The sequence below is a fragment of the Falco peregrinus genome, chromosome 11 (genome assembly GCF_023634155.1).
Source record: "Falco peregrinus isolate bFalPer1 chromosome 11, bFalPer1.pri, whole genome shotgun sequence".
NCBI lineage: Eukaryota > Metazoa > Chordata > Aves > Falconiformes > Falconidae > Falco > Falco peregrinus.
In genome coordinates this window covers 1,560,156-1,583,028 of record NC_073731.1, presented here as the reverse complement: position 1 = coordinate 1,583,028, position 22,873 = coordinate 1,560,156, and the positions used below count along the sequence as shown (strand labels likewise).

The following is a 22,873-nucleotide window of genomic DNA, read 5'->3' as shown; positions in this document are numbered from 1 at the left end:
AATGTGGAACATACCTATTCATTCTTACTGACTTCAGCATTCTTTTGCAGAAGTCTTTGTTTTTCCATCTGCAGCTTATTGCTTGAAGGGAGCCATCCATGTGTTACATTTGTACCTCTTGTGCTGTTGTTGCCTCAGTGAGGCTTGGAACTAATGGCCACCTCCTTTATTTCCTGAAGATGATTAGTGGGAATGTTTTTCTGGGCTATGAAGGTCACACTTAAGTCGTGTCCTCCATCCCCTGAAATGACTGACATTACTTCCTTATGGGAGGTATCAGCCACTGAGGTGACAAAGTTCATTGTAATGTTCGCCGGCTTTTTAGGGCACTGAATAGCTGGCTTAAAATGTGTCTGTGATGAGATGATTAGACACATGGAATGGATACATTAACAAACCGCTTTTTCTTTTTAGGTGGCTATCTCAGCTGTGGCTGGTATTCTCAAGCAGCTTAAGAGAACACACAAAAAAGTGCCCATCTGCCCTTATGAAATAAGTAGGTTTTATTTAATGTAAGAAATGTCTTACTAACATTTATCCTGGGTTTTTTTGAAAACAGTTTTCTGGTGAAATTTAACATAGAATCGCAAGTTTTTCATTTCTCTGTGGTTGTAAATGTCTGAAGGAAACAAAACAGGTGATACAGTTGTTCATTTTTCAGGGTGGTTGGTTTGTTTTTAAGCAGTGTTACACTTGCAAGTGTGTATTAAGCCATTCACTTACTTGAAGTGAGTTAAAACTTCAGAGATACGGTCACTGTCCTTTCGGAAAGCCTTTAATTCGTGTGAATAATTTGTGTATCTCCTTTTTATTCTTTTTTTAATAATTTCAAGTGGCACATTTATATAAATTACTAAAGGCATCTCTACGGTTACTGTTACTGTTAATCTCCTAGAGCAAATAAATCTGTACAGATTTGACTGGGGGGAGGGAGACACAAAAGCTCTTTAGAATCTTTTATTAAAAGTAAGTTGTAACATTTGCTGGGACTGTAATGAACAAGTCTGATAGAGTATAAATTCCTCTTTAACCAGGTGGAAACCCTAAGCCTTCGAGCATTCAGGCCGGTGACAGACCGGATAACCAGTGGCTGCACTATGACAGTCAGAGTTTACCAAAGACTAAGGAAGCTTGGGAGTCGTGTTGTTTTGTGGAGAAAACACACTGGGGTTATTATACCTGGCCTCAGTGAGTATCATTAAGCCTTGAGATAGAATTGTGAGAGTCAGCAGAAAAAACAACAACCCTGTGGGAAACTAAATAATGTTGGTTAGATTTAATATTTTAATTGAAAAAAAAAAAAAAAAGGCAATATTTATTGCATCCTTTGTTCTTCTTGCTCGTTTTACCAATTCTGGCTGGGTTTTGAAGCAGTATTTTTGTTGGTTGGTTGGTTTGGGGTTTTTGTTATTTATTTTCTACCTGTTTCTCTTTGGGTTTTGTGGGTACTATAGGCATATATTTCATATAGCTGTTTAGCTGCTGGTTTTAAAATGAAGTATGCATGTTTGAAATTTCTATAGTTGTGAAATATGCAGAGTATTCTATCGCTAAGAATTCTGGATTGCTTGCTGTATCAAAACTTCTATAATAGAAGAAAATCAACAAAAAAAGTCTGTTAAGTTTTACTCTGTTTTCTGTATTCTCCATATTAAAAAATCATAAGCTTTATTCTACTTTGAAATGTGTTACTGTATTTTTTTTTTCAATATTCAGAACTATGACAGTTTATGCGCCAGTTGAGCATCAACCAAAGCTTGGGCGAAGGAGAGATGAGCTGACAGAGGTAAGGGTTTCAGTGTGTTTCAACGTTGTGGGTTTTTCTAATACTACTTTCTTTTTTTAATATTGTTCACGGATTACTGTGGAGATCTCTTTTAACCTAAGTATGGCTTCCCGTTTAGAAAGTGCTTACACAAAATGGGTGGAAACGGATCTGTTTTGCTTGGTTGTGAACAGAGATGGAGATTGAACTCGGCTACACAGTTTCATGACTGTGTGGATATAATAACACTTTTAACAAGCAGTAAGTGGTAACAGTTCTGAAACCTAAATTCCCACAAGACATTTTTAATCTTATTTTTCTACTTCATTTTCATACTTACTGTGTTAGCATACAAAAAGAGATTGTTATTTTAATATATCACAGCCTCTCTGTCAGCAGTGATGGAATAATTGTATTAATGAGCACTTTCTTGTTCCCTTTCAAATCTTTTATCAGAGTTTAGAACGAGGTAATTAATGATGGTAGGAATGACTACTTTGTAGGGGTTGTGCTAGCAAAAGAGTGACAATCCAAAGTCATTAAAATAAAAATCATGAGTCTTGCAAAACTTTACCCACTAGTTCCTATAAAATGAAAGGGATAAATGGGTAACTGAGGCATGATTTTTGCCAAAAATAGAATTAAAATGAAAAATGGGACTTGGAAAGATTGGGATATCACTGTGACAATTAAGTACTTCAAAACTAATCCTTTTCTTTTTTTCCTGTTACAGGCAGAACAAATTATATACGATCACTTTTCTGATCCCAAGTTTGTTGAGCAGTTAATTAAATTTTTGTCTTTAGAAGACAGAAAAGGAAAAGACAAATTTAATCCTCGCAGATTTTGCCTCTTCAAGGTAACTAGAATTCAATAATTAAAGTGCTTCCATTTTGCAGATAATTAGCAAAGCACGAAAATGCCATGCACTACTTGGTGTATACACCTCTGTTGCAAAATGTTGATTTTTAAAGGTATGCTGCTATGATTAAGTCTATTAATCTCTCTTCTGATTAACTACTTAGGGAAACTTATTTAGAGTAATAGAAAAGTACATAGGATTCTCAGGTATAAGTCTGTTATAAAAGCAGAGTAATTCCACTTTCTGCATATTCAAATCTCAGGTGCGTCACGACCTTACATTCTTCTGACAAAGACAGTGGTTTAGACTGATAATTACTGAAGACGCTTTCATATCTTGTTTTACAGGGCCTTTTCAGAAACTTTGATGATGCCTTCTTGCCAGTTCTTCAGCCCCATTTAGAGCAACTGGTGGCAGACTCCCATGAAAGCACCCAGAGATGTGTAGCTGAAATTATAGCTGGCTTAATAAGAGGTTCTAAACACTGGACATTTGAGAAGGTGCTGAAGTAATATTTTTTAGTGGTTCATGAAAGTTAAGGAAGAAGTTTGAATTATTGAACAAATTAGATGTATGAAGTTGAGGGCTTTTAATGTGTTGCCTATGCCCAAGAAAGGGCTGGAAAATGTTGCAACACCTAGTCCTTCATTGCCAAACTTTGAGCACAATTCATAGTTTGGTTTGGTGCTTGTATAATAGTAGGTGTTAGTAAAATGCTTCAAGATTTAAGAACAGTTTGCTAGTAAGGAGATAGCAGAGCTGTCATGGTGCTTATGTCCATCCTAGACTGTTACATCTTTATTTAGTCTAGACCTAGCTGTCTAGATTATCTTTAAATGAGTTTCTATGCTGAAAAATAATTCTGGGAAAATCGGTTCCTTAATAAAAAGTAAAAAATAAATTTTAAAATGGGGGGAGTCAGGGGGAGCGGGCAGGCAGGGTCAGTCCTTGGGTGTACAAGACTGCTATCCTACCAAAAGCAAAGTGTATGCAGTCTTTGATACACTTGCACTGAAATCACCATGAAAATGGTGCGTACATAGTCCACAAGATTTCTGAACACCTTGTAAACAAACCCAACATGATTCCTGAAATCTTACCTCTGATAGTATTTATTTCCTTTCATAAACGTGGTACTGTAGCTGCTTCCAGAATCAGTATTGTTTTTCCATGTTTTGAAAAGACGGAAGGATTAGGGTTCACAGAGATTTAGATGGCTGTTTTGTCCTTCAATAGCCAAATCTTGTCTTTTGCCTTTTTGCTGAGCAGGTGGAAAAACTTTGGAAGCTTCTCTGTCCATTGCTTCGAACAGCTTTATCCAACATTACGGTGGAAACATATAATGACTGGGGCACATGCATAGCAACCTCCTGTGTAAGTACCCCATATTTAGTCTTGTAAAGCTATATCCAGATGGTAAAATTTTACAGATAACATGTAAATGAGAGTTTTATGAACTGAGGTATGTGGGTATTTTATCAGCTCAGTCTGAGAACTGTAAATACAGTATAAAAATAACATCCATTTTAAATCTCATAGCTTTTTTTGACATCTTACTCTCTTCTGCCCTTTGCAGACGAATACAATATTTTAGAAAGGAAATAAAGTATTAGTTTTCTTTTAAGTATTTTAGAAGAGCTGCATACAGTTAGTGGGTGATGTTAATGTGTGTGTAGTGTGTTCAATTTTTGTGGGAGTTTTTGCACTCAGATTATAGATTTATTCTTGCTTTAATAGTGTGCAGCTTAGCATTATGCTGTGAAAACTAAACCTTAAGTTATCTTCTAACATACAGTAAGATTTCTATATGCTGTGGTGGACTGGAAGTTGTGGTGTTTGAAAAGCAGGGTAAATGATAGCCACAAATCTCTTGATCAGTAGTCCTTTGAAATCAGTCAGCAAAATTCAGCATAGTTTGTTAGCCAGAACCCTGACAATTAATTAGCAAAATTCAGACGGTATTATTCATATATGCCAAAAATGAAGTTAAAATTTCTTCTATTATTCTCACTGTATTTACCAAATAATTAAAACTGTAGTTTCATTGGGTTTTCCTTGTGTTGAGGTTCATTGTGGAAAGATACTTAATTTTTCACTTGCTTAATAGAATAAACTGAAGGGTTGCAAAAAAAATCTCTGTCAAAACTGTCCTTGTTTATACATCACTTAAATTTTTTTTAAATCCCTGATTTGCTTATATCTCTACCTGTTTATTTTCAGGAGAGTAGAGATCCTAGGAAACTGCACTGGCTGTTTGAATTGCTGTTGGAATCTCCATTGAGTGGTGAAGGAGGATCATTTGTAGACGCATGGTAAAATTAATTTTTAGTGGTTTATTGTGGCTGAATAAAGAAGGAAATAAAGCATGGATAAAATGCATTGAGAGCATATTGTGCCAGCTGGCTTGTAGAAGCAGGGAACAAAAATGCTGCTTTCCAATTAGCTTTTCCCACACAATGGCAGTTCCTTCATTTACGTTAAAAACGTAATTAAATCTGCTTAACAGAATGTGAAGGTTTGGAACTGGTGTAGCAGCAGTGCTGTTGTGTCGTTTTACAGCTTTACCGATCTTTGCATGCAACTCACGCAAAGACGCTTTTGTGCATTAACACACACAAAACATTCCAAAACAAGGCGTGGAGGGGACTGGGGAAGGAAGGAACAATTTTGTATGACTAAAGCTGTTCTGATTCTTAGCCGACTTTACGTACTGCAAGGTGGCCTTGCACAGCAGGAATGGAGAGTACCGGAGCTGTTGCACAGACTGCTAAAGTACTTGGAACCTAAACTCACACAGGTTTACAAAAACGTCCGAGAGAGAATAGGAAGGTCAGTGTTCTGTTCTGCAGTTCTTTGGGATTTTTTTCCTCTTCCTTTTATTTGAGTAACTGGATATCTAAATAATTACGCTGAAGTGGATTAATGCTGGTAATAGAAATTACATAGATTATTCTTAACAGACTTGTTTCAGAAACTTCAGATGACTTCTCTGGTTTTGTCTTTTATTGTATGTGGCCTCTTATGTTTATGTATGATATATCTAAAGCTCTTAAAATCCCCAACAAACAAATAACCCACCCAGCACCACCAAAACCTACCAAACACAACACTCCCCTTCACCCAAAAAACTAACCACCCCATCCCACAGCCCACATTTACTGTGTTGAAGCTTTAATAAGCCATAAATATACAGGGGGTCCTTTAGGGAGCATTTTAGTGACTTAAAGCTAGTTGGAAGATCTGTTTGCAGGCGAGGGAGGTTGTAGCTTGGTGATTATCTAACCCTGCTTGATTTAAATATCTATGAAGAGGCTATTTGAAAAACACTTGTTTTTTAAATAACTTCAAAGATAAGAGGAATTTTTTTATAAATATTAAAGTTCCAAGTTCAGTAGATTGATCTCGGATCACTTTTAGCTATGTTCTCTAGAACAGTAGTCATTCTAACTGTAGCTTCTTGCTTTCTTTGTTGGCTTTATTAGTGTTTTGACCTACATATTCATGATAGACGTTTCCTTGCCAAATACTGCTGCAACGAAATCTCCTCGTGTCCATGAATTTACTGCTCGGATACTTGAAAATCTTAAACCCCTCATGGAAGCAGATGAAGAAATTCAGAATCATGTTATGGAAGAAAATGGAGTTGGTGAACAAGATGAGCGAACTCAGGGCATTAAACTCTTGAAAACTAGTGAGTTACTTGATGAGGTTAAGAAGTGGGGGGTATTTTAGGACATGATGATTGCGGTCTGAAAATCATACCATTGCGGTACATAATTTCTCCTCTCAGATCTGTGCTGCAATAAGGTACATGTTTCAGCGTTGAGGGTTATAAAGTCACCTTTACAGGGTCAAACTTAACTATGAGTATAGGTCCACTCTAATGTGTGAAAATCTCACAGGCAAGTCTTGCAGTACATTTGGTCTAAACTTGTTTTGGGATTATTGCTATTTTTATCTTCTTAATCAGTGTTCATTTCTCTCTATAAAACAGTTCTGAAGTGGTTGATGGCAAGTGCAGGGCGGTCCTTCTCTACAGCTGTCACGGAGCAACTCCAGCTTTTACCCTTATTTTTCAAGGTATATGCTTTAATTGCTCCTTTATTAGTTATGTTTGATTAAAAAGGGATACTATGTAACAAAGTTATAAGGGACTGCATAAATTAAAAGAAACCTATAATGGTAATAAAAAACATGCATACCAAAGAAGCCTGAATTATTTTTTTGTGCTTATGTATGTTTGCAGCTGGTAATGTAGCCTGTTAAATGGTTTCCTGACAACGATTTGTAGGTGAATGCCCTGTATAGGTGTAACTTGGGGAGGAAAAGTGTTTAAATCATGAATGAGTTTATGTTGTTTCTATTCTTATCTTTAGTTGTTTTCTTTTGTTCCATGATTATACAATTCTTTCTAAAGGGCAGTACTTTTTGTTTTTCCTGGCACCTCTAATCCTCGTATTCTTTTATGAAGCTAGGTCATTCAATGCTACATATCTGAAATAATATGTTATTTGCATGCTCCAAAGCCTCTGTCTTTGTATAAACATCAATCAATTATCCAGTAATAATGTATGTGACCACAAAATAAAGGGTTGCTTGTGTGAAAGTGAACTTGAAATACTGATAAAGCTTTCTCTCAGTTTTGGACCTACATCTAAAATACTAAAGTAATTGGATTTGTACCAGAAGAATTGCAATGGGGAGCCAAAGTCTTAATGGCACCCATTTAATCCTCCTCAAGACCTTCAGTCTAGCCATACTGTTTAGATGATTAATACATGGTGCAAGGAACAAGGATCTCTTGATTCTATTAAGATTTTTTCCCTGCAGCTTATTGCTCAGAATATTTTAGTGTCATATTGATTGCTTTTTCTAGTTAACTTAATCTTTCGGCATTATATTGATTTTATTTTTCCTAGACAGCTGTGCTTTCATGAGATTGAACTTTCTTTCAGGATTTTGCTGTTAGTAGTGTTTATTCACTAATACTACCCTTTTTTCCCCCCTTCACTTATCTTGTTCTGTAGATTGCACCAGTAGAAAATGACAATAGCTATGATGAGCTCAAAAGAGATGCTAAGATGTGTTTGTCATTAATGTCTCAGGGTTTGCTGTATCCTCAGCAAGTGCCTTTGGTACTTCAGGTGCTAAAACAAGTGAGTATGATGTAAAAAGCTTAAAGCTTCTTGTTATCTGATGCAGTCTGTGCTGCTTTTCTTTAATGTATTTTTTTAAAAGATTATACAATAATTGTGGTTTGAAGAGAATCAAATACTGATTTTCTTAGAGTTGGAAGCAAAGAGTTTATTAGAATAGTGGTTTAAAACATTCTTAGAAACAGTAAATGAGTTTTGTTTAGTTTCCTACTTCCAGACATTTAAACAACTTGCATTTTGACAAGAAATAGAACAGTATATTAATAAATTAAAATCTGGTTCAGTACTGGATGAATTTTAGACAAATATGCCTCCTCATGAGCATAATGCAAAATCCAGTTTCAAAATTATATATCTATCGCATGTATAGATGATACAAAGATCATATAAAGAACAGCACTTGAATCTCTGCCTTTTTATAGTTTTACAGTATATTTATCAACTGCTGCTGCTTTCTGAAAAACAAAACAAATGAATATGCACCCTTGTATTGAAAGGTTCATTCTGTATTCAGCTTGTCATGCAAGAAACACTTTTTTTTTTTTACTCTAGTTATTAAAGAGTGATCTACAGTAGTAAAACTACCTATTGTAAAATACTGGTGTAAGTTGTACGCACAGCCAGAACACTAACTGCAGTGTTGCAGTCCAGGCTGCACCCATGCCTGACACTGTCAATAATTTGGACTTCCGTTAGGACATGGAAATCAAAATAAACTTGAAAACCTTGGCTTTCCAAATCCACTGTATAATATATATATATTCAAGCAGAACAGAATTTCTGTTTTATTTATGTCTGCTTTGTGACTGATGTCAGGAATGAATCAAATGGAGAAAGTTTCCTAGTCTTTTACAGTATTGGGTATGTGCTAAATAATTAGATATCTGTTAAATAACAGTATGCTTTGGAAGTTAAGTCTGTAAAAATTATTTTCTAAATAACGATTGCCTGCTTTGGAAATAAGAAGAGTGTATGAAATAGAAATATCTGAATAAGGCAAGTTATTTGCAGCTGTCCCCAAAAACTTTTTCTCAGATACTGTAGGCTTTACAACAGGTAGCTACTTTCTTTCACATTCTTGCTTTTTCACACTTACTTATTTATACTTGTAGACAGCAAGAAGCAATTCTTGGCATGCTAGGTATACCATATTAACCTACCTCCAGACCATGGTGTTCTACAATCTCTTTATCTTTCTCAACAACGAAGAAGCGGTCAATGACATTAGATGGCTGGTTATAAAACTCCTGGAAGATGAACAGCTTGAGGCAAGTAATACCTTTTCTTGAAATGCTTTGTTTCACATGACTGAATTCATGCCCTTGTCAAGTTTTATGAGAAAGCTAGCAGTTGTAAGTTAATACAGCAAGTATTTCTAGCCTAGCATTCTTCCTACTGTCAAAATACAACCAGCTTTATAGGATTTATTTCTTTCGTATTCCTTTTTTTCTTTTAATATTTCATTCCAGGAAAAAGCTGTTCAGAAAATACTTCATTAGTGATTTTTAGAAGTTCCATTGTTCATGCTTTTTCAACAGAATTGGAATATTGCTTTGTCTCATTCTTGGTTTAAGTACAGCTGAAACAGGGATATTACCATTTTACTTACAAATTCTAGCATGGACGTTGGTTGAAAATTCAATTTTCAACCCTTGTGAAAACTGTATAAAACCACTATTTATTACTCTACAGATCTGCTTCCCATTTAATCACAGCAGCTTATTAATGAAAAAAATACCTTTGTTTGCTCCATCCAGCTTACAAAGGAAGTTGGGTTTTTTTAGTTACAAGTAGATTTTCCTTACTTTTGTGAAAGATGCTTACATAATAGGACAGAATTTGTCTAGCAGATACTGCTACTGATGCTCTTACATGATTCAAAAATACAATACTTTGTAAGCTTACTTGTCAGTCTGGCAAGTTTTTGTGCATCTCTTGAACTAGTGATACTTCAGTGTATAGAAATGGAAGGAGCTAAAATCCAAAATCTTGACTGCGGTATATGTGTACTCTTAGAAATGCTACCAGGATCTGAAGTGTTTTCTCGAGGGGAGGCGGGAAGAAGGCCTGATGTGAATCATTTGATGTGAATCATTGGGCCTTGTTTGTCAGGCTTCCAAAAGCTGGGGCAAAATCACAGAAGTATTCTGTTCTGTATCACTAATTCACAGAACTGAGGGCTTGTATTAAATGATGTGCATTTAAGTATGTTTGATCGTGTTCAAGCATAGTGAAGAATCTTCAATGTTAACCTTGAGTCTGTACCATTTCCCCTGCACCATCGTTTTCACTGTTTTTTGTGCTGTTGGCAAATATCAGCGAAATGCTACTTTTGGGTGCTTGGATGCTATTTTCCTTCTGGAAGAAAGAGAAGATTCTGAAGTGTGATACACTTCTGCCAAAACAAAGATCCGGGTTTCGGTCTTCCTGCAGCTGCATCTAAAACAGTAGTTATACCTGAGCTGTGAATCTTGCTTTTGTGAACCGTGAATTGGAAACAAATTAAAATTTCTGGCTTCAAAGGCTTGACATTACAGTCTCTGTTAAGTGCATGTAATACTTGAAGAACAGCACTTAACTACTCGCCCAAGCATGCAGATTTCAGTCTTCAGATGAGCTGTCTCGTGTCTTTCATGTCACTGTTTGTTATAATGAGCTGGAAAGCAACAGCTTGCAGTCCTAGATAAGTTGTTTCCCACACCAGCTGGAACACCTCATAATCTCAATAATTTTGAAAAATACCTTTTTTCACTTTAATACAGTTTATCTAGTTATTTTAAATGTACAAAATTATTCCTCTGCACTACAGAGATGCAAATCAAAAAAGCTTATCTATGCACATAACCACTTATGATCGTGTTGTTACCATGGAAGCTTCTACTTTGAAAAGTAGTCTTTTTCTTTCTTGATAATAACTGGCAAGATGCAGTGTTTTGCAGAGAAATTCCTCTGTATTTGTTTAATGCTGGATTTTGAAGATGAGAATCCCTAGCTTTAACTAGTATTTGGTGTCTTCACCCTGCAGAACTGAGAATTTGGTTCTTGGTTTTAAAGATAGGGCTGGGGTTTTGCTTATTTTGATACAAAGATGCCAGACCTGATGATCCAGCCCATCTTGTGCTTTGTTTTAATATACAGTTTGCACTTCTAATATTGCTAGAATTACAGTTCTCAAATATCCTGTTGATTTCATATTTTTTCATAAAACCATTGCAACAGACTTTGGCAAATGACAGTATCAAATGACCGTTCTGAATGTCAAACAGCAACACGACTGCGATACAAAGTGAATGTGGCTCACAGGACAGTTTGGCTTCTGCCAAATGCGAATTTCATGCATCCAGCTTTCAGCATGGGTCTCTAGAATTGAAGGAAGCTGTACCTAAATGGTATTGTGGGAAACGCTCGTTCTGAAAGTCGGAAGAGTCATGGAGCTGATGGAGTACTGTGGATGTAAGAGCTAATGTGACCCTGCAGCTGATACATGGAAGAAGTATAGAGTCCTGATCTGTGTACAGCAGTATAACGCCATTGAGTATCATGTCTAATTCTTATGTCATACGAACAGTTGGAGAGAGCTGCAGGAATGGTTTGAGTTTGGGAAGGCATGTTTTGCATTAAATAATTCTGTTTACTCAGAAGTAGTGGAAAAGTGAAAATTACTATATTCAGCTTGGAGTTACAGTTACAGTGATAACCTGGTTAATCTGAAAGCATCTTTCTCAGTTTTCTCAGTCATAATATGATCTAGGAAGCTGTCAGGGTAGGTGCTTCATATGTTTCTATTTTTATAAATCAGTGTACTGTATACATAGCACTCATGCCTTGATAAACATTTTTCATATTACACTGCAATATTACAGTAATGGAAATATTTTCTCTTTGTATAAGTAGCCCCTTGCAAGTGCTGCAGCGAGGTTTTGCTTGTGCTGTTCAGTGGTTTTTTTCTGATAATTGTTAGTTTTGCGACCTTGGTCAGTCAATTCTGACAAAAAAAAAAATCCAAAATAACAAACCTAAACTCCACACTTGATTGGGAAACTATTCCTGTGCTGCTACTCTGTAGTTTGTATATTTTCTAAGTCATCATTTGGGTATGATGATCTGTAAATTAGTGTCAGATGTGATGAATTACTAGTTTGTTAACGTGATTTTAAAGGCTTTTCTTCTAGGTGCTCCTTGCAGCAAGTGTTTCTTTTAGTTTATTAATTTAGAAATGAAAGTACTTTTTAATACAGTGAATAGTGATGTAAAATGGGTACAGTTCACTTGGGAGCTTGCTCACTTTACAGCCAAGCTTCTTTCTATTCTGGGTCTTGGGTTAGCACATCGTGTTTCATTTAATAGCATAGTTCTTAAGAGATTCACAAATTGCTGATAAACAGTACTGGCAGACTTTCACTTCGTACTTTTTTATGCTGTTAAAAAGTAGATCACGTTTGAATAATATATTGTGGAAATTTAAATGGAACAAAGTGAAGTCTCAAGAGCTTATTGTTAACTTACTATGTTTAATTATTGCAGCACTTGCAGCTATACTTATTGCTTTGTGGAGGTTCAGAACATTATGTTCAAGAATATAATTTATTATAATGTGCTGCATTGGACTCAGAGTGTTGGTAGGTGTTTCTATTCCAGATAGACAAATGTTCCATTTACAGTTACGTGTAGCAGTATGTTCTTACCAAAAAAATTTGGTGACTGCTGTGAGCATTTCAACAAGTTGATTTGGTTTTCAAGTCTGTGTTTGTAGGGTTTTGTCCACCTGCGGTTATTGAAATTAAAGTGAGTTTGAGGGGCTCCAGTTTAAACATGGTCTTACAGTTCTGTAACTTTATGGTTTTAGGAGATTTGAGTACATGAGATAAATTAGTAATACTGGTGGGGTTTACCGCTAGTATTACTTTTAAAAGTAAGTGACTGAGTTGTCTCTACTTGTGATCAACTAACAATGTCTTGTGGCTCTTGTAGAAAGGAACTGAAAAGGAGATTAATAATGCAATTTAGTCATCTTGTTTGGGGTTTCTCTGTTACAAAAGGAAGAATATTTTTCCAAGCTGGAATTCTTTTCACTACCTCAATAAAAACAGAGCTGCTACTCAGGACAACAAAGTAAATAATGCTGGGGTGTTACAGACCTGAATTGTTGGCTGTAAACCACTGAAGTTAGTTATCATTGCTTATTAATCCAGCATCTGTTGTATCTCTCAAAGAATTCTTGTGCTGCAGGTAGAACAGAATCAGCTTTGTCTCATAAACATACCTTCTGCCTTCTCTTGGAAAAGCTCTTCTGCTTTTGTCAATTCTAATGTCTCCACCTACATTTGAGGGGGGAAAACTAAATGCTTTTGAAAAAAGTATACTTTTTTTTCCTTGGTAAAACTGATGTTAAGACAGAGACTATTACAAATTCTGTAAAGTGAGTTTGATTGTTTGGGCTGCCGCATTTTGATCTCATTCAAAGTCTGTTTTTAAGCCTTCCAAAGCTAAGCTAGTCTGATACATGTCTTGACAACTGAGTTACATTCTATTATTTGCTTGAGTAATAGGTCACTTTCTGACAGATTACTTGAAGGTAGTTCTATATATATTACAACAGAACTATGTTTATGAATTTGTAAAGAGCCATATAGTAAACTACTAGTAGTTAATGAACTATGAGATAACAGGATAGTATTTTAAAAGACTTTTCTTGGGCAGAGTTTGGTAACTTGGCCTAACTGGATGTGCTTAAAAGGATAGTAATAGCATAAACAGTTGTTTCTTGCTGTGCATGTGTGCTTAGTAATTGTGCCATGTACTCTCTCTGCTCATAGGTGAGAGAAATGGCTGCTACCACACTAAGTGGTCTGCTACAGTGCAATTTTCTCACGATGGATGGGCCCATGCAGACCCATTTTGAACAGCTGTGCAAGATGAGGTTACCGAAAAAACGAAAGCGAGACCTGGGTTCAGTAGTGGATACAATTCCTTCTGGTGGTAAGAAAATTGCTTCGGAGACTAAACCCATGCATGTTGATAGCAGGTTACGGAGAAATAGATTTTTTGTGCTACAGTTAAATGCTTATTCTGCAAGCACTCCAGATGGAATAGGATTTGTCCTGTGGTTAAGTAGTATTTAGAAAAATCAACATATACTTAGAGAAACATAAAGAAATGTAAGGCTTGTTGCCCAAGCAAATGTTTTTCCTTCCTAAGTGTTCATAAACCATAATGGTAGATCACTTGTTCTTATGTACCTTATTGTCTGTTTCTGTGTATGGAGTATAGATCCTAATCCTTGTTAAGTGCTTTAAGAATTTGATTTACATTGTAAATGATTAATAAGAATACACTACTACCAAAAGAAGTGAATAATGTTTTTTATTATTTATTCTTACTAATTTAATAATAAATTAGTTAATTTAATAATAAATTAAACTAATTTATTACTTTTCCAGAATTAACACTAAAGAGATTTCTCTATTTCCCATGTGCACAGTTCACGTAGTTAAGAATGCAGATGATGAGGCATAGCTATTTATTCAGTAAATAAACTTTTTTAGCTGTCATAACGTAATTTCACTCCTTACCTTCTATTTGTTAGCAGTGTGCAGTTTTTATTCTTAAAAAAAAAAACAAAAAACAACCCAGCACGCACACATACAAACAAAAAAACCAAAACCCCTTAGTGAATCTTAGGAACTTTGGCTTCTGGCCAGACAGTTGGTGCATCTGAGTCATTGATGTGACGCAGAAGGACTGGGTTTCCATATTGTCAAATAGCTCTGGAATTTGAGAAAACATTCTTGCATGCAGAACATGGAGAGGTAGTTCATAAGCTGTTTTACTGAGTAGAGGGGAAGATGCTTTGAGAGAAGGAAGCTCATTTGAAATGTTTATGAAGTATATAGCAGTTGTTAATTCTTTTACACATTCTTCCATTAGAAATGAAAGATAGAATCAGAGAATGAATCTCTGACTCTGTAGGAAAGCAGAAGCAATTTGGAGATCTATACACTTGTGTGAATTTGACTATATGGTCTTTAGAACTATCTGGTTTTCTGCAGAAGCTAGAGATCTCTACTGTGGCAGGGTGGGTTTTTTTTTAATTCAGGGTTGAAACCATATGTTATTTTAATTAGATTGTCTCTGTTTAATATGTTAGACTCTCTTCAGTCATTCCCATCACTTAAAAATAGCCTTATTTTCAGTGATAACCATTTTTAAGTTTGGCTGTGTCCTTGAGGAATGTCTTAGACAATATAGTTGCACCTTGCCAAATGTAAATTAATATCCTGCAATTGCAGACTTGGTTAAACGCCATGCTGGTGTACTGGGACTTAGTGCGTGTATCTTGTCAAGTCCGTATGATGTACCCACCTGGATGCCACAGCTCTTGATGGATCTCAGTGCCCATCTTAATGATCCTCAGCCTATTGAGGTAAAAATACTACTTCTTCTATTCAATATAACACATCTAAAATACACTTCACTTACTCTTAGTTTCCCTTTCCTAGAAAAAAGCCAGGAACCTATTAAGAAAAAGTTTCTGCTGCTTTTTCTTAAATGGCTTCAAATACATTTTACGTCATGGACTGCTTTTAAGTATTTTTCTTGTGGTAGTTCTGTCCTTGCTTGCAAATCTAAAGCATAAACTGAAAGCTGCAAGAACAACTATATCTATAATGAGGAAATAGTCAATAAGTCTTTTTTAATTAAAAATATCACTTCTGTGCATGCCATTGTAGAAAATACCAACCTGAACCAAAACAGTCACTCTGAAATTTTCGAAAAAAGGTTTTATAAGCAGTCCAAGAAACAAGTCTGTATTGAAATAGTTACCTGTAACACTTCTTTTTTTTTTTTTTTTTCTCTCCCTATTTGGTTTTATTGACCTTTGCTGTTTTAACCAGAGTAGTGAGCTTATGGCTGAAGAATTCCTTAGATTTAACAAACTTTGCTGTGGTGTGCTCTACTGAATCAAGAAACTGAACTGATGGGACTTTTCTTTTGTTAATTTAGTAATATGCTTGGCCTCATTCCCCAGAGCCCATCTAATAGTTGCAACTGCTCAAAGACTTTGCTCTACTCAACAGTTATTTTTGTTGTATTCAACTTCTGTTTTGTCCTGGAGCTTAAATCCATAACTGATACAGATCAATGCTGATTGTCTGCTATGCAGATGACTGTGAAAAAAACGCTGTCAAATTTCCGGAGGACTCATCATGACAACTGGCAGGAGCATAAACAGCAGTTCACAGATGACCAGCTACTAGTGCTTACTGACCTCTTGGTTTCACCGTGCTATTATGCTTAGATAGGTAAGATGACTTGTTTTGATGTAAATTGATGGAAATATCAGTCTTAAGAAATCTACTCTAGCTCTCCAGTCTAGCATGGAGAGTGTGGAGGAATCCTTCACTACAGGGAAAATGCTACAGCCAGATAAGCCCCTTGCACCTCCAGTGTTCAAGAACAGATATTTTTTTTGGTTGAATGCTGTCCATCTTTCTGTGTGTCCCTGTACTACACTAATCTTTTGCTAAGACACACTTGTTTTCTTGACGATTGATGTTCCTTTTCTCCATTTTCTGCCAGTTGGCTGCCTTTTAAATGCCTGGCAGTTTCACTAAAGGCAGAAGGTATTTGCTGCTTTGTACTCCTGATGCCTGTGAGGACTTTAGCCTACCACCCAGTCCAGTGTATCATCTACATCTCACGATGGGGAATGACTGCTACCAAACGGTTTTCTCTTCCACATTATGGCTTTTCTACCGGGTCTCTTCACACAGGCACGTCCCCAAAGAGTGAATCCATTCCTGGAGTTTCTCTTTGTTATGCTACAAGATTCTGATCTCTGTTGTATTGTGATGTGTTGTGACAGTATTCCAAGAGAAGTTTCAATTTATATTTTTGTTTTGTTCAGTGGTAATGGCATGAGGCAATAATCTTGGTTTGAATTCTTTCTTCTTTCTTCTCAGGTTTCTCCTGGAAAAAATGAGGATGTAGGAACCTTTCTGTGAAATAAAGGAAACTCAAAGAAATCTATCATTTAGGAAACTCTCTGTTGGAAATCCTGATGCCTAATCAAACCCACTTTTAAAAACAAACATAAATTCAAAAATAATTTCACCTCCCCAGGGAGCAGCTGTGGGAGCCCCACAGTATCCTTTGTAACTGCGTTTGCAGAGCCTGATCATGAGTTTATTGCAAGACCCTTCTTCTTGGCCTGCATTACACATCTGTTTTGTTTCTGCTTTCTTGCACACAGTGACTTAAACTGCACATTTCTTATCCTCTTTTTCTGACCCTTCTTCCCAGATGTTTCTGACATCAAAGATATGCAGAACCAGAGAGTGCTGCAAACCAGAATATTCTGAGTGAAGCTCTCCAAGTCTGTTGATGCAACTTCTTACCTAGTCAGTATATACAAATACCAGGAACCTGTCTTTCTCAGAGTTTATTTTTCACTACTTGGATTTCAGTGCCCATCAGGTGACGGGCTCCGTATCATTCAGACCACCTCAGGGCAGGATTGCCTTTTTGTACCTTCCTTGTCAAAATGTAAATAGCTGCTCTTCTCCGTGCAGTATAGATGATGGCAGGACAAAACGTGGGGAGTGAAAGCTCTTACTGCCTGGCCAGCTCTTCGTAGATAGCTTGGCCACGCGTGGAATAAAAATCTATGATAATCTGTGTATTTTAAAGGGTGAAAGACTATGGGTGTTTCCACATAATTAGGGCCCACAGATATGAAATTATGGACTATCAAGTGATGGCTGAATTCACGGTGTGGAAAGGCACTGAATGGCTGACTATTTTTGACAGTGTATTCTCATAAAGATTGTCACTGTTTGAGCAAGCATATCTTGTTCGAAGATTGTGGAAGCTCTGTATTTTTTTGCCTGCAGCTTTGTTCAGAGACTGATATGTATTGGCTATTTAACAACATGTTTAATATGTGTTACATAGTTGTAAAAGACTGTATAAATTGTAGAGGCATTGCATTGACAAAACATTGTACAGTTTGCAACCTTTTACATAACACCATTGTGAGATTAATTTGTAAAGATTCATACTTAGATGTTAATACAGTAGTAGTTCTGGCTTTTGTATCAAATCAAATGCCATTATTAGTTTTTTAAATTATTTTCTTTAACAGAATATCTCTTTATGTCTGAAAGGCAGAGGTTTTGTTTTGGTTTTCTGGTATCTCATTATTACTATGTCTCATTCATATTTTAATGCAACACTTGTGGCCATCTCTGAATGCTGACATCACATATCTAGCGTGATAAGCTCATAGAATGTGAGGTACATTGAAATAATTCATGCACTGGTGTGTGTTTCAACTTTCATGCAATCCTACAGGAGCACTGATAGGTTTTGAGTGATCTACCTGCTGAGTCTGTGGCTCGTTCCAAACTTCAAAGCACAGCAGTGACCCTGGTGCAGTATTTAACGAGTGTCAGCACACAGATGTAACCACTGTATAGCGTAGTGCCAAAATTATTATTATTTCAATTGTGTACGTAGTTTAAGACCCAATAAATGGACTGTTTGTAACATCTGCATTTTTTTTTATTATTTCTAAAGTGGAAATTTCTTACTTTTGAGGTGTTAACTTGAGGTTGTTTACTGTGCTTTTTAGCTTTTTGTATGAGGCATGTGTTTATTGTGGGATTTGGCAGCAGGTTAGGGCAACATGAAGGATTAATTAAAGATTTACTTCTAATGGTTGGGAAACTAGCTTTTATATTTATGTAAAAATATCTTGTACCTGGTGAGGCTTGCCAAAAAACTTACAAACTTCTGAGAAGTACACTTAAAATTGGAGAAACTGTTTTGAGGTGGAGGGGCTTTTGCCAATAGAAGTAAAAAAAAAAAACTTTAAAAGTAATGGAAAGTATTTGCTGCAGAGGATCATCTTTATGTGTTGGCTGACAAACTGATGGAGCAGATACTCTATGTTCTGTTCTGCGTACACTACGGGCAGCTAACTGTACGGTCCAGCTCTGCTGCTTTTGACTGTATCTGGGAGTTTCTTTTCTTACATGTCTATAGCCGAAGGATAGCTGGAACTGGTTGCAATGTTGAGGATCCAGTGCTCTGTAGAGAATCATTCTGTAGCTAGAGCTATGGTGACAAGTAGGTGGTATTAATTCACAATAGCTCTTTATAAATCAGCGGTGAATTACTTGATCCGAACAGATTGCCTGGAAAATAAGGGTACCTACCTATGGTAGTGTGAGTGAACTTGTACTAATTGACTTTTTTTGGGCCAAAGATTGTTAGTCTCCCATTCTGAGAATGTGGGAACAATTCTTAGTTCTTCATCAAATACTGTGATTCCATTGCTACTTTTATTCCGTAACTTCCCCCAGCAAAATACATAAGTAATGAGTTCTGAGCTGTCTGTCACTTTGATGTCTTATGCTCTCTTTTCCCTAAAGCCTTAGAGATGAAAAACTGCAGTACCTCAGTCTGGAGAGGGAGGAAATTTCTAGTGTGAGAAGAGAGAATTTTTCCCCTTGGAAAAATACCTTGGAGATGGTCTGGTAGCCTTGATAGCCTTAGTGACCACGTGTCAGTCTGCACAGATAATTTTGGTGACCACCACTGTTTGACGCGCCAAAGAATGACAGTGATGTAAGGTAGAATTCATTTCTTGGGTGGTTTGGGTTTGGGTTTTTTGGTTTGGTTATGGTGGGGGTTTTTTTTGTTTGCTTTGCAATGACTTACTGTTCAGTGACTATCTTGCTGGAGTATTAAGCGAAGTGATCTCCCAGATTTCCATATATATTTGTGCATGTGAAAACCTGCTGAAATCACAGCATAGACATGGTGTTTATTTTGATAAAAGCGTATAAGAAAGTTATCAAGTGAGCAAATAAGACTTCTAACTTGTGCTTTTGGGTGGCACCACAAACTCGATGTTGGTGGATTGTGTTGTTCACGTGTTGAGCTAATTGGTATATGGATTGTTTAAAAAATGAAAAAAGTATGAAGGTCATTATTTCTGATATGGCATATTAGAACTGTATTTTTGTGTCCAGGTATCTGCCCTCTCATCCTTTTTACTTCTTTACCAGGCTGCTGGGAGTCCTGTGCTTGGTACACGTGGATGATGTCTCCTGTCAGTTTTTCACAGTTAGGCATCCCCAGCATCCCACACTGCGTTCAGTCTCGCACTTTCTTCCACAGCTTCAGACTTCCTGGATTCCTGCAGCAGAGACTCCAGCTTCCTTTTCCCCTATGCTGTGGAAAACACAATAATCTGGTAAGATGTAAAAAGGAATATAAACCAATTTATCAGTAGAAAGTTTTGCTGGCCATTGTCCTTGCAGGATTTTAACTTTAACCGTGCTGGAATTACCAGCTAATTTGTTTTACATTCTCACTGGTGGCGTGCAGTAACTGGAAGGCAACTTCTGTGGTTTTAAGCATCATAAAATACTCGCTGTACATAGTCACGTTGCAGCACAGGCTCTGGAGACTGAGATTTCCAAGAAGGGGGCAGGGGAGGGAATTTCACTTGAAGCTGGTCTAGGCTTCTGGGTTGTCTGCAGGCTAGAGGTAGCCGTGCTCCAGGGAGGTGGGTGGTTTGTGGTGGTTAATCCAGCAAGGTCCTCAGGGCACTAAGGCAGCAGTAGTTTCAGTCTACTGCAAAGCATTGGTTCTTTGATGACAGAAGAAAATTAAACTGTGTGTGGAAGAGGTAGAATACTGCTGAACTACTTAAGGCAGTGCAAACGGCCGTTGGTTTGCATGGAGGGTTTTTTCTCTCTTGGTCAATAGATGCTTCTCAGAGCTATTAAGAGATATTTAGAAGGGAAAGTCCATGTGGTGAGTGGGGAAAAAAGGTTAGTAGTATTCTCCCTGGGAAGGAGAGTGACTCTTAGCAAAGCACTCTTGAACCAAGAGTTCTCTCAGCACAGAGAAAAGCTGAGACTGTTGCCTACAAAGATTATCAGCAAAATTATCTTTGATTTCTGATGGATTAGAGCACAGTGCTTAGAGGAGTTAGCTGCATCCTAACAAGGCTGAATTTTTCAAAGGGCAAAAAGGAGAGGGAGCTTTGCTCGCTATGGCTTTTCTAATTCTAGATTATATGGCTTTTTCCACAAAAGGCTTGTGGAAGTTCGGCCTACTTTCCCTGCCTGGGCGCTCAGCACTGTCGCTGCTGCAGGTATTGTGTAGTAATTACCTGAGCAGATTTTGTTGCTAGAGATGGAGCTGGACACCTGCCTGCCTTGGGGAATAGTGAGGGGTACTGGGAAACACGAGGTGCAATCATTTCTGATTGGCATACTGAGGAAAAACAGCAGTAAACCAAATAAATCTGTTTCAGCAATAAGTGAAGTCAGATTAGTGGTAAGTGTAGGTTGATGCTTGGGCCAAGTCACCCAGAAAAGATTCTGTTAAAGAGTATCAGTTAAAAGCTTTTATTTATTCTCTCCTGGCTTTTATTTCTGATTTTCTTTGTTAATTTCCCTTTTTATTATCCCACTTTCTTTTCCCTACAACTCTCTTGTTAAAATCATCAGGTACTGTTGTTAGGCTGAGATGGGGGCAGGTTTCCGCAGTTAAAAGCAATTTCCACTTTCTTGTGGTACACCTCTGCAAAACTTGACACTGTTGTAAAAAATGTTATGGGAACACGCCTTCTCCATGTCTGACCAATATTTGAGAAGCTTGATAGTACTGGAGAGTGCTGGGTTTTTGAATGAATTAGTTTAAAGAGAGGCTTAAGAGCACTGCACAGAAGAAGTTAATATCTTAGCCTCCTGGGCAAGGTGCTACAAAAGTTGCTCTGGGATTCCTGCCTTGCAAAACAGGCTTTCTTCTACTGCTTTCCTTCCCCACCTCAAGCTTTGGCAGCTCTTTTTAAAAGAGGCAGGCCAGCGAGAGGCTTTGCTGTGCCAAAGGGACCGTGCAGCCTTTCCTGCTCCCATGGAGATCCTTTTCGCCTCGGCTTGTTCCCTTCTCCCTGAGTAGAGGCCCTGTGTTCAATGACCTCTTGCACTCGCCACCTCCTGCAGCGTTCAGTGGCATGATGCTGAATGCCTGCGGCCACCCGCAGCATTTCTCAGCATGCACCACCAAAGCGCTACCCAGCTTGGGCTTTTCTGCTGAAATGTTTGAGGCTCTTGGGCTATAACAAGGAACACCTTTTCCTTCATTTCGAACTACAGTTAGTAACTATAGAGGGGTAAAACATTGTAAAACCAAAAAACCACCCTTGTTCCTCATGGGCCTGCTAAACACTGCGTTAATGAAATGAGTGACAATCTAAACCTATTACTAATAGAAAAATACAGACTTTTCTTTTTGTTACTTTGCACATAACTAGCTCTAAAACGGCTAACTTTCTGTAAGGCCCAAATCTTAACAGTTTTGACTCAGAAATCCGTTTTTCAGCATCTCAGGTAGGGGTTTCAAAAGCATGTGAGAGATCAGTCTCAGTCTTGGTAGCTCCTCTCAACCCTATGAACTTGCTAAGAACAATCCCGTTAGGCATATGAAGCCTTATTTCTGCATGTGTGCTTCCACCTGCTCATCTAGTAACTGTAGGAAGTTAAGAAGTCTTAACTCTGGTCATCCAAAGCTGAGCGTTTGGCCAAATAACACCTGGAATCACACAGACCTTCCCACCTTTTTTAAAGGGCTCTTGTTTTGCGAAGTGTGTTACTACTACTATGTTGTTGGCCAGTGACACCACAGAAACAGTCATAGCCTGATGTCGACTCGGGGATTAGACATGGCGTGAAACAGAGGTCAGGTTTTATGCGGTGTCTTGCTTACAACTGAAGTGCATTACCTGCTCTGAAAGGAGGTGGATATTGTGTGCACCTAAGTTTCACATGAAGGACAGTCATCACTGTTTCTTCAGTGTTAATCACTTTGAAGTAATTCACTCTTGCATTAGGCTGGTGTTTTGTCAGCCTTGTTTAATCAATCACACAACTTGACGTGCTCTGATTTTTATAAATAAGAAAATTCAAGGAGGGAGATCCCAGCTTGTCAATGAAAAAACCCCTCATGCTCAGTAGGGCTAGGATTCAGCCACAGAATTCAAATTAACCATGACTGGAAAGCACAGATTTA

At 37.4% G+C, this 22,873-nt stretch overlaps 1 protein-coding gene across 1 annotated transcript in view; it reads left to right on the top strand.

Annotated features, from left to right (window-relative positions):
* PSME4 (proteasome activator subunit 4) overlaps positions 1-18,331 on the top strand; it is a 69,198-nt gene extending 50,867 nt beyond the window's left edge. The window contains exons 32-47 of the mRNA XM_055815935.1: positions 415-496; positions 1,035-1,188; positions 1,717-1,786; positions 2,499-2,624; positions 2,975-3,127; positions 3,897-4,001; positions 4,848-4,939; positions 5,325-5,456; positions 6,110-6,318; positions 6,622-6,707; positions 7,655-7,783; positions 8,896-9,051; positions 13,600-13,762; positions 15,073-15,206; positions 15,948-16,086; positions 16,747-18,331. Coding sequence (XP_055671910.1) covers positions 415-496; positions 1,035-1,188; positions 1,717-1,786; positions 2,499-2,624; positions 2,975-3,127; positions 3,897-4,001; positions 4,848-4,939; positions 5,325-5,456; positions 6,110-6,318; positions 6,622-6,707; positions 7,655-7,783; positions 8,896-9,051; positions 13,600-13,762; positions 15,073-15,206; positions 15,948-16,082 — 1,926 coding nt within the window. The 3' untranslated portion in view covers positions 16,083-16,086; positions 16,747-18,331. The remainder of the gene's footprint in view (positions 1-414; positions 497-1,034; positions 1,189-1,716; positions 1,787-2,498; positions 2,625-2,974; positions 3,128-3,896; positions 4,002-4,847; positions 4,940-5,324; positions 5,457-6,109; positions 6,319-6,621; positions 6,708-7,654; positions 7,784-8,895; positions 9,052-13,599; positions 13,763-15,072; positions 15,207-15,947; positions 16,087-16,746) is intronic.
* The last annotated feature ends 4,542 nt before the right edge of the window (positions 18,332-22,873 follow it).